The 17,346-nt window shown below is 34.1% G+C and overlaps 1 protein-coding gene across 8 annotated transcripts in view; it reads right to left on the bottom strand.

The window, feature by feature from the left end:
- Window positions 1-563: 563 nt before the first annotated feature.
- QSER1 (glutamine and serine rich 1) overlaps window positions 564-17,346 on the bottom strand; it is a 77,803-nt gene continuing 61,020 nt past the window's right edge. For 7 of the 8 annotated variants that reach the window (XM_057750789.1, XM_057750792.1, XM_057750791.1 and 4 more), the window contains 5 exons: window positions 11,813-11,950; window positions 9,453-9,550; window positions 4,290-4,442; window positions 2,974-3,069; window positions 564-1,728 (listed from right to left, as the gene is read on the bottom strand). In XM_057750789.1, the coding sequence (XP_057606772.1) occupies window positions 1,588-1,728; window positions 2,974-3,069; window positions 4,290-4,442; window positions 9,453-9,550; window positions 11,813-11,950 (626 nt within the window). In that variant the 3' untranslated portion in view covers window positions 564-1,587. The remainder of the gene's footprint in view (window positions 1,729-2,973; window positions 3,070-4,289; window positions 4,443-9,452; window positions 9,551-11,812; window positions 11,951-17,346) is intronic. The other variant, XM_057750790.1, reaches the window with a different exon arrangement.

The raw sequence follows: 17,346 nt of genomic DNA on the forward strand, positions 1-17,346 counted from the left end.
GTTTTATTCTCAAGTCACATGTTACCTTTAATTCTTTGCCAGTTTACCAAGATTTTAAGTATAAGAAGTTGGCCTGTTAACTCAAAATCAAGACAATAGCAATATCCACATAAGCACATCTTATTTGGGCATTGAGCAGTAACACTGCTTTTTTGATAGGACTTAAGGCACTAAATGGTGGTAAAATAAACAAAAGTATGATGATTAACAACTTCTTTAGAATCCTAAAAAAGGAGATCGTTTAGAAGGACACTAGTAAATCTTTTTCTCAAACAAATAAGGCATCCTGTTGGCAAACACAAATAAAACACAAGGTCATGTTGAACCTAATACATTCACGGTCTCAGCTAAACTACTTGAAGAAACACTAGCTATCAAACTAAAGAGAGCTACAATAGCATGTATAAAGTTTGGAAAGGCACCAAAAGGAGGGCTCTACCACTTCCAGTTCTAAGAGTTAGGTAAGCTGTGTTTAACACTGCATGTAGTCTAATTATAAATTTTATTCTTCAAAATGTATAATGTGGCTAATTATTACTTCAACAAATCAGTTAACCAAGTGCTAGTTTACTAAGAAATTTATTTTCATGAATTAGAAAATTACTGCAGTGTCTAACACAACCCCATTTATAAAGCTAAACTAATTCAGTACTGAATGCATATTCTGGATAACACTGAAGCAAATCTGTATAAACAAAAATGGTTACCTCAAGATAGAATTCACAATAGAAATTCAACATATAACTAAATAAGATTTACTGAAAATAACGAAAAGTGTAGTACAGATACATCAAACATAATTATAACCACAACATTTTCCTTGTGAAAAATACAACTATTAGTGAAATAAAATGTACAATTGAAAATTTTTCCAAAGGAAAAACAGTATAAAGGAAAATACTTTTCTTTGAGATAGGGAAAATAGTATGTCATTGTTTTTTCATCACCATATAATTTGACACAAAAAGCAGTCATAGAATTGCACCAATTCCACATCCAGTTTCCTGAACATGTTAAGAGTAAAAGGAGTTCATAAAGCAGAATGCAGTTTCTGAATTTTACATTTTAAACTGATGATTTCCTCATACAGAATGTCACATCACACCAGATCTGTTTACATAATGTACAATACTTTCCGCTTTGTGGTCAGACATGAATATTAACATATGCTTTCTGCCACCTCTCTTTCATTCTGGTGTTTAGTCAGACTCAGGAAAAAATAATCATGTTACTTAAGTGTTACCTCTCTAGCAATAAAGAAAAATTATATTTAGTGCATGCTTCATCATTTGTCAAAAAACATTTCTGAAAATAAAACTCAGTTACCCGATGGTTTACAAAATAGAAAAATCATTCATTAGGATAAAAATGTGGTAGGATTTAGGTCCATTTCCAAAGGACTGACTTCCTTGGCAGCACCACTGTCCTTTAAGCAGAGGCCACGATGCAAGTTCATGATCAAAGCAGATGTGCCTGCTGGAGACCACTGCTTGACATTCAGTTATCTGAGGCCCCTAGACCCCTTCTGACCACCCGCCTCCGCCATCTCATTAGTGCTAGAAAACAGATGGAATTTTTGTGAAAATGTTAGGAACACTTCTGCTGTACATGATTTAGAAGTTCTCCAAATTTTTCAAATAGGTCTTCCACCCATTTTACATTTTTCATACAAAGTTGAACAATTTCTTCCTGTCCTAAATCTTCATTTTTTTTCTGCACAGAAGAAATCTAAAATAAAAAGAAACACCAAATTAGTTTATACCTATCACTTTATAAGCTCTTCACCAGGGCTTACTGTTTCTATACCCTGAATGAAAAGAGGATTTATAAATTCACCTACAAGTACCGTTTGTTTAAAAAAAATTCCATCCATGGAGAATGACTCTTTCCTATAAATTTGGGTGGTCTCATCCTATCATTTTTGGCTCCCTGGGGGCAGGGAGAAAGGCTAGGAAAAGTGGTTCAAACTTTCTCAATTCCTTCCAATTGTATTAAAAGCCAAATGACAAATTCTGGTGTAAGTTTTGCGTTTTCAGAGCACTGTAAAAATAGCAAGCATGCTTTGCATAGCCATGTTTACCTTGTCCTTCGCTAGATAAAGGTCAGATGCCTGAACATCTTTCCACACCACACCATTAGCAGATACGTGACTCTACAGCCTTGAGCCAACTTAACCCTTTTTAATTAAAAAACTGATAATGCTTGTCAAAAAAAGGTTATTCTAGAACCATTTAACCTGAGATTAAACCTTACATCCCATTCACCAAGTTGTATTATGGTCATACATAATTTCTGAGCAATTTAAATTATGATACTTAAAAGTTACAATTAAAATTTAACTTATCATTTCTTCAGGTCAAGGAACAAACCCCCATTTCCCTGCAATTAACGGGGATAAGGCCATTCTAGTCATAAGGAGGACAGCAAGATATTCAAAGCAGTGATGACGTGAATTAATTAAAGCAGGATCATTATACATTATGAGAGAAGACAATGCAGTAAAGTGCCAATTACGGCAACGTACAGCAAGTATAACAGCTTAAAAACATTACCGCTTGTATTTCCTATGAGAGGTGGTGAGCCTCAGATTAACCTGAGTACAACACTTAGTAGAGACACAATTTTTAAAACAATTTTTAACAATTCTCTTTAAAACATTAAAAAAAAAAAAACTGTAGCTAACTAGCGCATATAAAAAAAAGAAGCGGACTCACAGATATAGAGAACAAACCAGTGGTTACGGGCGGGGGGGGGGGGGGCACACAGGGGTTGGGAGTGGGAGGTGCCAACCAGCAGGTGTGAGACAGGCTACAAGGATGTACTGCACAGCACAGGGAATACAGCCAATAGTCTGTAATAACTCTAAACGGGGTGTAACCTTTAAAAGTTGTATATAAAAAATGCTGCAGCTACAGTCTTCTTAAAGTTCAGAAAAACATAATTTCTTTTTTAAATAAATGAAAAAGTAATTACCTCATCTTTACATATGAGATAAACATGGTATTTATAATGATGGAGTGAATGATACAAAGAATACAACTGTATTTTCTCTGGATCAACAGCAAACTCCTATAAAAAGAAAAGAGTTTATAGATATATTTATTTCATGGAGCATGTGAACTAAGAATACTTTTAGGGAAATACTAAAAGTCTCGATGGAAATCTTAAAAGTGACTTATATGGCTAGATATTAATACGTATTAATATGGTCAAAGAGCTTATTCAAAATAAGAATTTAAATTGTATTTTTAAATCTTTATTCTTTTTCCTGAATATAAATATACACTATTTCAAAAAAAGTTAAACATTATAGAAAAGTTTAAACAGTAAACATAGAAGATGACTTATAAGGTAAAAGAATTCTATCATCTCGTTTCAGAAGTAAACAAGCTTAACAGCATGTCACATATTCTTCCATGTGTATAACATATTAACAACACTAATTTTGTAATGGGAAGGGAATCATACTATACAGAGTGTTCTGCAATTTTATTTTTTAAAACTCTTTTTTTTTTAACCAAAGTAAAACTAGGATATCTTTCTATTTATTAAGCACTCCCAACACCAGCAGAAATTACATGAGGGCAGGGATTTTGGACCATTTTTCACTGCTGTATTCCTAGTACTTAGAACTGTATTTGGTATGCTAGAGGTACTAAAATTTTTCTACTGAAAGAATGAATGAATCTATCTCTTCTTTTTAAAAAGCACATACTATTACGTTATCTGGGTGGCTCTTTATTTATTTAGTCTCACACTGGTTACATATAACTGGAATTGTTCTTACAAATGATTCTACAATGAGCAAAGGCATACAGTTTTATGCATTTGTGAATGTTTCTACAGAACACATTTCTGACGGGGAATTGATATGCTGCTAAACTGCTTTCTGAAAAGGCAGTAATTTAAATTATGTTTGAAAATAAGTGAATTCCAATTTTGATAATTTTAAGGATACGGAATACTCAATCTTATGGAATGTGTGCACTCAACTATCTCTATGCATTGGTATCCAGTGACACACAGAAATATTAAAACTACAAACATAACCATGGGATGATTATCAGTCTTACTTAGAAAATTTGTGAGCACTCACCACTGTGCTAGTAATGGAGAAAAACAAAGAATAAGAATGAGTCCCTGTTCCCTAGGCCAGAGCTGCTCATTCCCACCTGCAAACACTGCACATTTAACAACAGAGGAAAATATTTGCTTGTTTCAATGTTTTAAGTAGGATTTTATATTAATAACTGGAAAAGGTGTAATTACATCAATAAATATATACTTACTTGTGCAGATTTAGTAGTTGTTTTAGAAGTTCTTAGAGTTTTTTTATTATAAGCTTTGCCATTCATTTTGATTTTAGAAATAGCAGATCCTCCACTTTTTGCTTTAGAGTCTCGAGTAATTATTGTTAGTTCAGGAAAACTTTCTAAGGCATTCTTTAAAATAAAGCAAAAATAACTAACATCAGAAGAAAAGTGATCTCAACTACTTCCAGCTATTCAAAATTTGTTTTTTAAAAATACAGAAATATATTCACACCTGTACATACACACAAAAAATATATGTGGGGGTACTGATGGGATGTGGTAAATATACAATCTATACATACATACACAAACATACGTAGGGTGTTAAGCAGGGCCACAAATTCTCTGCAGCTCCTCCCATCAAGATGTGGAACCTATTTCCCCATCCCTTGGATCTGGGCCAACCTTATGACTGGATTTAAGCAACAGCATGTGACACCGTGGGGACTCCCCAACGAGGCAGAGCGTTCCTTCTAGTAACGACTCTCTGGCTTCAAGGCAGGGGAAAGAAGGACACCTATAAGCTTCAAGTGTTTATAAATAGTTTTAATCCTCAAGCCCACTCTTTCCCAAACTCTGTTTAGGTTCCCAAGCACCTGTTATTGTGACCCCTCAAACAGTACATTTTTAAACAAATAATTTTTTAAATAATGGGGTAGGAGTGAACTTTTTCATTTAATAGAAATAACAGAATTTTTGGCATTTGCTGCCAGAGTGAGCTATTAGTTTCTAGCTCCATTCTCTTTCTTAGATTATTTGTGCTTTTTTTATATACTATGGTGCTTGACAATTTTGGACCCAGAATTACTCTTTACAACAAATGGAATTTAAAGACAAAAAATGGATTCTAAATTTAGAAACAATCCAATGGAGACGAAAGCTGAAAATTTAATGATTTTTCTAACAACCATAAGATGCTCAAGATGGTTGGAAGTACATGGATTGTAAAGGAAAACAAAACATCATTAACTTCAAAAGGCTTTAGGATTCCTAAAATTACCAAGATCATCATGAGAAATGGCACTAAATGTTTCTAAAAAATAAAAAATCTTTTATAATCTGTTTGTAATATTTTACATCAAATCATTCTAACTTTTTATACTGTGTACATCTTTTGGCCTTGAAATGAAAATTGCTATAAATGAAAATTATCACTGACATCACTATCATTCATAGTTAGATGACTATAATTTCAAAATTAGAAATTTTGTTTCTTCTTGGAAAACAAGAATATGAAAATGAATTTTTCAGTTGTTCACCATAAACTACTGCATAAGATTTAAATATCTACTGAGTCTATTAAATTCCAAGTGGTGGCTTTATTTTAATACAAGTTATTAGAGAACTGGTTTGACATTTCTAAAATGGTTAGCCAAAACCGGTCATTTTTAAGATGTAGTAAATATTCAGAAAACATAATCTAACAACATTCCACTGTCTGCAGAAAACATAGTATTCTCCTCCCCGCCCCATCCCCAAATATCAAGTTAGCAGTTAAACAAAAAATACTGGACTAGGAGTGAGCAGAACAAATTCTTAGCAGAACAAATTCTTGAATTACTAGCTTCTGACCCTTTTTTTTCCTCTGCAAGTATTAACACACGTCAGTGAAGAATACAGGACTACTAGTAGCATTTGGTGTCACTTAACCTCTGAATCAATCTCTGAGCCTTAATTTTCACCTAGCTAAAATGAAGTTGATTTTCACTTTTATATGGATTTCAGATAAAATAGGGATGTGAAAAAGCTATATAATTTGCCCAAAGGAGTTGAAAAGTTTTGGCCACACATAAGTTCACAGATTTGTACAGCAGCAATTGCCAGGACTAAGAAGCAACCAGTCCTTCAGTAGGTTCATGGATAAACTGTGGTGCATTCAGACAATGGAATATTATTCAGGCTAAAAAGAAATAAGCTATTAAGCCCTGAAAAGACATGGCGGAACCTTAAATGTATATTAGTAAATTAAAGAAGCCAATCTGAAAAAGCTACATATTGTATGATTTCAACTATACGACATTCTGGAAAAGGTAAAATTATAAAGTAAAAGAAAAAAGATCAGTGGTTGCTAGAGGCTGGGGGAGAGAAAGGGATGAACTGACAGAGTACAGAGGATTTTGGGGGCAGTGAAACTACTCTGTATAATACTATGATAGTGGATATGTTTGTCCAAATTGATGGAATGTACAAGAGTGAACTGTAAAATAAACTACGGACTTTGGGTCATAATGATGTGTCAATGTAGATTCATCAATTGTGACATTCTGGTGGGAGGTGTTGGTAATGGGGGAGGTTATTCAGGTGTGGGGGCAGGAGATACACGGAAACTGCTCAAAAAATGAAGTCTATTTTAAAAAAGCAATATAATGGTTTAAAACCAAATACAAGAAAACGCAAATTGACTTATTAGAAAAGATGGGTGGATATCTGGATACAACTTGATTATCTCATTATATGACAGCTGGGGATATAGGTATATAATGGGGAGCAGATAGAACCCTTCATTAGTTTTTGTGCCTGTTTCTAATCAACACGAAGTAAACCATAAGCTAAACTAAAACAAAGCGCTTTAAAGCTGCTGTTCCCAGAGCAGTTTTTCAGGTGTCCTTTCATAAATCTTGTACTCAGTCCAATGACCTGATCCCAGCCTTGAGAATTTTATTGACTGCAATGAAATTTTCTAATCCAGACATAACATAGGGGTCTTTTTTCATTGTTTGGGGGCATACAGAAGAACGGAATCTTTGGTTACTAAGTTCTTACTAATCACATCTTACTTTTATGTTGTAGTTATGGTCTTTAAATAGCAGTTCCATTGTGATATTATGTACTAAAACAACTCTTTATGGAAGGAAACAGAAAAACAAAAGCAAGACCTTGTGAGTAAAATGCAAAATTAAAGAAGTTAAAGAGAAAAATGTCGGCAGATTTGTTGCCACTTTATAAAAATATTCTATTTTACTGAAGACTCCAATCAATGCAACAAAAATGTTTTTCTCGAACAGTGGCCTTTGCATTCTCACTTTAAGCCATGTTTACCTTCTGTGGCCCCTTCCCCACCCTCTCAGTTTTCATCTTAAAAGATATGATAATCTGTGTAGGGAAAGGGGATTCGGGCTTTTCATTTAAAGATAAGCAATGATATCGATTTGAATCAGTGACATCTATCATAATTCTTTTTCTCCCTTTAAGTGCTATGCCTCTTTTTCTTAGCTGAAAAACATAAAATGTGACCATCCTTATTTTATAAAACAGGTACCTAAGCCATTCATTTTCCTTTTTAAGTAACAAAAAATAACCTAAGTTTCTTCTTTCTCTATACTGTACTTTCTTCTTGTAGCTTATAAAACAAAGTCCATATTGACGAGCGTTGCTCTGGAAACATTCCTTCTTTCACTGCCTTTCTTTAAACATGGTGTGAGTTTTCAAGATTAAGCAGCATCAGAAAAGAGAAGCACTATAACAGAGTATAGATTCTCAGACTTGCTAGAGGTATTCCTTAAGTGCGTTTACAAAACAGTTACCTGACTTTTCTCGCCCCAGGAATGCAGTTCCCCACTTCTCTGCTTTTTTGTTTGTAAGACCCAAATTCTATATTATCCATATTACTGTGGCATCTTACTCTCAGAAATTATTAATTCTCCACACCAATGTCCTGTTGCACGACTTTGCTGTCACTTATAGGAATATACCCCACTGCACGAAGGCTGCTTCCTTACTGTATAAAATGTCTGTATGGTTGTCTTTAGGTTCTAGGACAAATCTGTAGTTCTATACATCCCTTCTGTCAGCCAGGATACAGATTCTGAGATCTATGTGTATATATATAATCAAGTTCGTATCTTCCCTCAAAGTTATCCACTGAGTGCTTTTGTTTAAAATAGTTTCTTTGGGAGGTGGGGTAGGGATGTATATAATTAGGAGAAAAGAGTTATATGTAAATGGATGTCAAGTTCTTATTAGGTCTCTGTACTGAAGGTTCCATTTTTTTTAATAAGTTCACTTTTCACCTACTCTATTCTTTGTGCAAAAAAAAAAAATGCATCTAGGAAAACTTAGTTTAAATACTGTATATATGATAATGAAAGTTAGTAATGCTCATTATTTAATAAAATTTGTAAAGTACAAAGTAAAAAAAAAGCAATATAAATATATTAAAAAACTTCTCTTGAGATAAGATATAATCAAATGATCCCAGACATTATACGTTATACTTTGAATAAGAAAAGTCGGAAAAATTTTGACTACTAAGTAGCTTCTATGATAAATTTTCTGAGTTTAGATTAGCTTTTTGTTGTTCTCTATTTTTGGTAACACCAAAAACCAATTTATAGTGCCAAGATATGTTAACAGATGTATATATCTCCTACCATTATGTATGGATCAAGTTTTCCTCAGATATTGAGTAAATCAGGCAAGTAAAGGGAATTTTGATAACTGTGCTAAGGCCAATTTTAAGTATAGATAAAATGTGAAAATTTTAAAGAAGTTTAAAAGAAAAAACAAGATCAGAGTACAGTTAAGGAAGTACTTTTGAAAACATCTGGAAATTATTATATATGCGGAATACTAGATAAATATAAAAACCTGAAAAATAAATTTAAGCAGAGAGGGCTTCCTAGGTGGCACAGTGATTAAGAATCCACCTGCCAATACAGGGGACACGGGTTCGATCCCTGCTCCAGGAAGATCCCACGTGCCACAGAGCAACTAAGCCCGTGAGCCACAACTATTCAGCCCATGTGCTGCAACTACTGAAGCCCACACGCCTAGAGCCCATGCACTGCAACAAGAAAAGCCACGGCAATGAGGAGCCTGTGCACCACAACGAAGAGTAGCCCCCACTCGCTGCAACTAAAGAAAGCCCACGCACAGCAAAAGCAGACCCAGCACAGCCAATAAAATAAATAAATAAATTAAAAAAATTTTAAGCAGAGAAAAGCAAATGATTAACACTAAGAATGTACTTAATAAAATAAAATCACAAGCTCAGATAAGACTCATAATCATGAAAAATCAAATTTTTGTTGGGTGGAAAATTTTATACAGCTGAGAATGACTTTCAAAAATTTTCTTTCCTATTACAGCTAAGACTATGATTGCCACTAAGTTTGCTAATAAACCATCTGAAGGAAATACCTTGAATGACTGATCCAAATGAAGATTCAAAAGAAGTCTCTTACGGTTATCATTCAGCATGCTATCTATTTTTTTCATATGAGGCAAAAGTAGCTCATCTAAAACAAGATAAAAATTTATTGTAACAGGATAAACTATCAACAAAAACCTTGTTAGAAATACAGCTTTCCTCTAGAACATTAATAGACTGACATTAAGTTCATTGATTATGTAAAGTATTGATTTTAAAATATTGCACAGGAAGCTTTTTGAACTAACGTTAGCTTGAAAAATAGGTTTACAAAAGCTAAGTGAGACAGAAGCAGCATATTATGACAATCAGAAGTTCTCAGTTTTAACCCCATCTATGCCACCATAATTGATCAACCAGTGGACAAACTGCCTAGTCTCTTCAGATCTCATCTACCATGTGAACAATAACAGTATTCCAAAATATAAATTTAACATTAAAATTTTTTATAAAATACTGAGTAAGATATTCTTAATTCACTACAGTTTGGGACAAAGAAAATGTAGGGCAAGAAAAATAGTCAAAACCCAGTTTCAAATACAGAAGGGAAGAGTCAAAATAGTTATTTGAGAAAAGGGGAGAGTAAAAGTGTGATGAAGATTTCCTACCCAAAGATTTTGCTTTCTTTTTCATCCGTCTGAAACTTTAAGCTCTTTTGCATTAATGACTTTTGGTGCTGTATTAAATATTTTAGGTTACTAAACTATTTCTTAATTTATCTGCATAACATTTTATAATACTAATTACCTTTAATGACCTTTCTGAAAATATATATATATAACCCTCAGAATCTGATTACTAATTTCATAGCTAAATAAAATGACTCTTTATATTTGGAGAATAAACACAAGCACAGAGACCCTTCAAAGAACACTTTCCTCGAATTGAAGTAAAAGTCCTCAGTAAGGAATGCTTTCTAAGGTCACCACAACACATCTCATAGCTTTCTTTTTATCTTTCTAGGAGTGATTAAATCTATTCGAATACTATACAAATCTACATTTCACAAAAAGAAGTTTTAAACATTTGCGGATTATTTTTAAACCATTAAAATTTTTATCCCTCATTTTAAATGGAGGAAAAAACCCAACAAAACAATGATAAGCAATAGAAAAAAAGTCATTTAAAATACAACCACCCAGAAATGACCACTACTAAGAAACATATATTTTATGAGGCAAGGAGTTTTTATTGAGAGAGAAAACATTTACTGGCAAAAATGCTGACCTGGGGAATTAATTTTGGGTTTTGATTGTGGCTCTTCTATCACTAACTTGCTCTATAACTTTAGGAAATACATTTAATATCTTTGAAATTTAGCCTACAAAGTAAATGTTTTAGGTTAGATAATCTCTAATGACTCTTCCAGCTTTATAATGGTTGATGTATCAATTACTGTTTCTGATTATATGATCAAAAAAGCAAGACTAGAAATTAGACCTTGGATTTAATCCTTTCTCTGCTACTTGCAAGTTGTGGGCTCCTAAGCAAGTCACTTAACCTTTTTGAGCCTCATTATCTTCACCCCAAAAATGGCTAAGTTGTTCTGGGATTGATACATGGAAATAATAAAACAAAATATATTATCAGGCACTGCTGCAGAAGTATAGTGCTGTTATTCATTATTACTGTCTTTTTGATCTTGCACTTGGTTCAACTCATTTTGATAGAAGGATAATGGTAACTGGCTCATTAATCCTTTCATTCTCTCTTCTAGTTGTCCCTGGTGAATGCTACAATAGCTGAAGGGTAAATATTAGCAGGCAATGTTATATATATATAAATTACCAGTTTATTTCATATGTTAATTTCATCCCTATTTTACTGTTAGAAAAAGTTATTAAGAGTAAAAAAGGAATAATATTAATAAATATAACCCAAGGCATTTATTGTTTTCTACTAAGTGATTAGAAGATAATTACTCTGTGATGTATCTTTTACTGGACATGAATATACAGTTTTAATCTTTACACCATTATTATCTCGTTCATCTTTCCAATTATTAGAAAAGAGAATATATTGACATCTGGACCTTTCATGTAGCACAGACACTTAGTGAAATGTTATGAGGATGATAAAGATTCTAGAATTGAAAGAAACTAGTGGGTAATTACATAATACTCTCATGAGTAGAAATCAATAAAAATATATTCAATATAAAATTGTTCAAATATTCAAACAATTCATGAAAAGCTATGACCCCATTTTATAGAATCAATATATCAACAGTTTGTTAACTGACAACATATAGTTATATATGACAAAAACCACATATTAAACATGTAACTAACAGAAGAATAAAGAAGATCCAGAAAGTACTACCAAGAAAGTACTACTTAGCAGACTGTACCATTGCTCTTCTCTAAGGCTTGCATTGTGTCAGGATCCAAAGCAATGCTAACAAGCAATTCCATGTAACTCTTAAAGGTTTCCTTCATTGCTCTTGTGTTCAAAAAACGAGTGACAAAGGGAGCTGGAGGATTAAATTCTGGGAGGGAGAAAAGACGAAATATTAAATATTCCTTCCTGACAACTTTAAAAACACTTTGCTCTACAGCAAGTGCCTATAAGCAGATAAAAGGTTGTAGATAAAATTTCTTCAAATTCAAGGTTCTCCCACTCTGCCTTTAAAAACATCCTGTGTGAGAGATTATCAAAGGTGATTTTGCACATCACAATCATTGGAGAGCTTTCAAAATCAAACCAAAAAACCAGATTGCTGGACGTATTAAAACAGAATCTGGGGTGGTAATGGTGGTAGTAGTGATGAAGCTTAAATGTGATACTTTTAAAAAAGTCCCCAGGTGCCTCTGAAGCCCAACACCAGCCCAGCATTTGGGAACATCTGCCCCATGGGAACCTGTTTTTCCTCCCCTGGCCCTACCAGACATCTGCTGCTAGGTCATGCTACTTCAAAACTGATGTTTTCACGCTTCCCTGCTGGCGCAGTAGTTAAGAATCCACCTGCCAACGCAGGGGGCATGGGCTGGAGGCCTGGTCCAGGAAGATCCCGCATTCCGTGAAACAACTAAGCCCGTGCACCACAACTACTGAGCCTGCACTCTAGAGCCTTCGAGCCACAACTATTGAGCCCACGTGCTGCAACTACTGAAGCCTCCACACCTAGAGCCCATGCTCCGCAGCAAGAGAAGCCACCCCAATAAGAAGCCCACACACTGCAATGCAGAGTAGCCCCCGCTCTCTGCAACTACAGAAAGCCCGTGCGCAGCAACGAAGACCCAATGCAGCCAATAAATAAAGTTTAAAAAAAATTTTTTTTGTAATTAAAAAAAAAACTGATGGTTTCTCTATAGTGTTTAATTAGTAAAGAAACCATAAAATACCTAATGTATGAGTTAATATGTACATATCTCTTCTTTTTACTTCTACACTTAAATTACTCTGAAATGCCGGTCTAGAGTTAAGATATTTAAAAAAAAATTTTTAATTGTAAATACAGCCTGTGCATAAAGAAAATTTCACTCAAATTTAATGGCAACAACTGCAAGATCAGATGTGTTTCAATTCTGACTTTTTTAATTCAAATATAGAACTGTTATCACAGCCTTTAACAGCAGTTCTTAGAGTTTGATCCAAGGACCCCTTGGGGTCTCCCACACAACACTTTCAGAGGTCTCTGATGCCAAACTGTTTTCCTAATAATATCAAGATGTTATATACCTTTTTCACTCTGTTGATATTTGTAAAAGTAATGTTGGGTAAAACTGCTGTGGCCTTACCTAGCATGAACTGAGGCAGTGACATCAAACTGTACTAGTGGCCATATACTTTGCCATGACTGTCATCTAACTGCCATGAATTTGAAGGAAAAAAAAAACAAACAATTTCACTTAAGAATAATCCTTGATGAAACAGTAAAAATTATTAATTGTATTAAACCTCTACTCTTGAGTAAACATCTTAAAATACTGTGTGATGAAATGAAAGGTACATACAAAGCACTTCTGCTATGAAGTATGACAGTTCTCTCCAGGAAGAGCATCCATGCAATTGTGTGAATTACAAGATGAACCAGCCACCTTTCCCCCCACTGGAATACCATTTTTATTTGAAAAAAATGACTGACAGATACACTACGCCTATTCAGACTTGGGATTTGGCAGACATTATCTTAATGAAGTGAACCTGTCACTGCAAGGAAAACAACTGACAATATTTGTAGCCAATGATAAAATTTCAGGTTTCAAGTGAAAAATCAGAATTCTGGAAAACCTGTTTCCATCACTGTGAGCCTGACAACATTCCAATACTTAAAGACTCCATTGATGAAATCAGTATTAAAAATGTTATTTCTTTGGGCTTCCTAGGTGGCACAGTGGGTAAGATTCCACCTGCCAATGCAGGGAACACAGGTTCAATCCCTGCCCCAGGAAGATCCCACATGCCGCGGAGGAACTAAGCCCATGGGCCACAACTACTGAGCCTGCGCTTTAGAGCCCATGAGCCACAACTATTGAGCCCATGTGCTGCAACTACTGAAGCCCATGCGCCTAGAGCCCGTGCTCCACAACAAGAGAAGCCACGGCAATGAGGAGCCCGTGCATCACAACGAAGAGTAGTCCCCACTCATTGCAACTAAAGAAAGCCCGCACACAGCAAAAAAAGACCCAACACAGCCAATAAAATAAATAATTTAAAAAAAAGTTATTTCTTTGATACTGCAAAAATGTATAATATAAACGTAAGAACTAAAACCATAAGACTCTTAGGAGAAAATACAGGGATAAATCTTCATCACCTTGGATTTGGCAATGGATTCTAAATATGACACCAAAAACATGAGCAATGAAAAAAAATAAATTTGGCTTCATTAGAATTTCAAACTTTTGTGCATCAAAGGACATTATCAAGAAAGTGAAATACTGTGCTTGCTTCAGCAGCATATATACTAAAAATAAAAAGTGAAATAATCTACAGAATGGGAGAAAATATTTTCAAATCATATGTCTAATAAGGGTTTAATACCTACAATATATAAAGAACTCCTACAACTTAAGAACAAAGGGAGGGGATTCCCTGGTGATCCAGAGGTAAAGAATCCACCTTCCAATGCAGTGGATGTGGGTTTGATCCCTGGTCGGGGAACTAAGATCCTACATGCCATGGGGAAACTAAGCCCACACATCACAACTACAGAGCCCATGCGCCACAACTAGAGAGGAGCCCAAACGCCTCAAAGAAAGGTCCTGAATGCCATAACAAAGATCCTGTGTGCCGCAACTAAGACCCAACACAGCCAAAAAAATTAAAAAATAAAAAAATAAACAAACAAACAAAAAAGAACAAAAGGAGAAATGAACTGGGCAAAGAATCTGAACAGACATTCCTCCAAAGAAGATAAGCAAATAGCTAGTAAGCAACTGAAAAGACGTTTCAACATCATTAGTCATTAGGGGAAATACAAATCAAAACCACAATGAGAAACTACTTCACACCTACTAGAATAGTTATAACTGAAAAACAAAATACAACAAGTGTTGGTGAGGATGTGAAGAAATTGGAACCCTAGGCATTCCTAGTGGGAATGTTAAATGGTGCAATCACTGTGGAAAAACAGTTTAGCAGTTCCTCAAAAAGCTAAACATATAACTATATGACTCAGCAATTTCACTCTTGGTATATAAATAATTGAAAACAAGGACACAAACAGATATTTGTATGTCAATGTTCATTGCAGCATTATTTACAACAGCCAAAATGTGGAAGCAACCCAAGTGTCCAACAATAGATAAAAAGATAAACAAGGACATACAACCGGTAAACCTATAATGAATTGCACTTAGTCATAAAAACTAGTAAGTTCTAATATATGCTATGTAACATGGATGAACCTTAAAAACATTATGCTAAGTGAAATAAGCCATGCTTCTATGAGATATGTAGAGTAGGCAAACTCATGGAGAAAGAAAATAGATTAGAGATTACCAGCAGCTGGGGGAAAGGGAGAATGGGGAGTTATTGCCTAGTGGTAACAAAGTTTCTGTTTGAGGTGATTAAGAAGTTTTGGAAATAGCGGTGATAGTTGACCAACAGTGTGAATATAATTCACGCTGCTGAATCGTACACTTAAAAATGGTTAAAAGTGGCAGGTTTTATGTTATATATATTTTACCACATTTTAAAATGTGGAAAAAAATGAAATAGACTATGTACATCAATGAGCTAACAAATATTTTCACGTGACCAAAAAATGATGTTATGAAATCATGGATGAAAGATACTTCAAAGGATAAAACAAACTAACAGATTTTAATGTAACAAGCATGAAAAGCGGAAGAAACTACCGCTTCTCAAGTTTATCAAATAAAATCCTTTGAGTATCAAAGAAAAATATCTAGAATTATCTGAAAAGGTAGTCAGAATACTCCTCTCTTTCCCAACTACCTATCTAATGTGAGGCTGGGTTTTCTTCATATATTTTAACCAAAATATAGAATAACAAACTGAATACAGAAGCAAATATGAAAATGCTATTCTTGTAACTAAATGCAATTGTTTAAAAAAACTTATGTTAATATGTAATGTGTTTATTTAAAATATTTTAAAATTGTTTTAACTGATAGTGGTGATATACACAGAAACAGGCCACCAAAAAAAAAAAAAAAGTGTTTTGGAATCCTCAATAAATTTGAAGATTATAAAGAAGTCTTGAAACAAATAGTTTGAAAATTAAATCTATGTTTATTATCAATATTTGCCTTCTTCTTAAGAAGCACTAAAAATGCTTAACTGCTAGTGACACCTAGTGGTAACTCAAGTTACCAATGAAAGAAAATTTTCACCTTGACTGTCATTTGAGGAATATATAAATAACTGAGTGTAAATTCAGAACCCAAACTTCTCTATCTTAAACAGTAGGCAGGAATGCTAACTGCAAAATTACATATAATGCCTTCCACACATACTTAAAGCACGAAATTTCTTTATAAACTCTAATGTGCATAGTTCTAAACAACAGTTCATAAGTAGCTTTTAAAAACAATACAGCTAAAGTAGTGGGATGGATTGGGAGATTGGGATCGTCGTATATACATTACTAATAAGAAAAAAAATATCAAGTTGTACACTTTAAATGTATGCAGTTTATTGTATGTCAAATGTAGCTCAATAAAAGTTCTTAAAGAAAAAAAATACATGCAGATTATTGTATGTCAATTATATCTCGATAAAAGTTCTTAAAAGATAAATTAAAAAATATTAACAAAAATAAAGAACATCAAAAGAAACAAACAAAAAAACAATACAGCTAAAGTAAACTTCTGTACTGAAGAATTTTTATTATGATTCTATTTCTATTCAAGTAATTTCTAAGATCAGCTCCCAAGCAATGATACCTTTAATATCAGAAACCATCCTGGACGTCAACCTCAACAGTACCTCTCCACCATCCCTGCTGCCAAAACTTAGGTTCAGATTTTCAATTTATACCTGAACTAGGATGTCTCATACTTCAAATTCAGATTTTACCATGTTGCTCCTTTACTTAAATTCCTCCGACTCCCCTTTGCTTACAGGATCCCAAGCTTTTTCGCTTTAGCATAGCATATGCAGCCTTCCATCCTCCTGTAGCCTTTTCCTGACTACCTTTCAAATGTATGCTCTTGAAGAAGGATCAGCAAACTTCTTCTGCAAAGGGCCAGACAGTAAATATTTGGGGCTTTAACAGTCATATGCTCTCTGTAGTAACTACTCCAATCTGTCACTGTAATGGGAAAGTAACTGTATGAAAATATGTAAGTGAATCCCAGTGTTCCAATAAAACTTTATTTATAAGAATAGGCTGCTGATCTAACCTGGCCCACTAGTAGTAGTTTGCCTACCTATGCTCTACACCACTGAACTGCTGGAAACTTCTTGCATATA

Source organism: Hippopotamus amphibius, chromosome 9 (genome assembly GCF_030028045.1).
Source record: "Hippopotamus amphibius kiboko isolate mHipAmp2 chromosome 9, mHipAmp2.hap2, whole genome shotgun sequence".
In the NCBI taxonomy this organism is placed as follows: Eukaryota; Metazoa; Chordata; class Mammalia; order Artiodactyla; family Hippopotamidae; genus Hippopotamus; species Hippopotamus amphibius.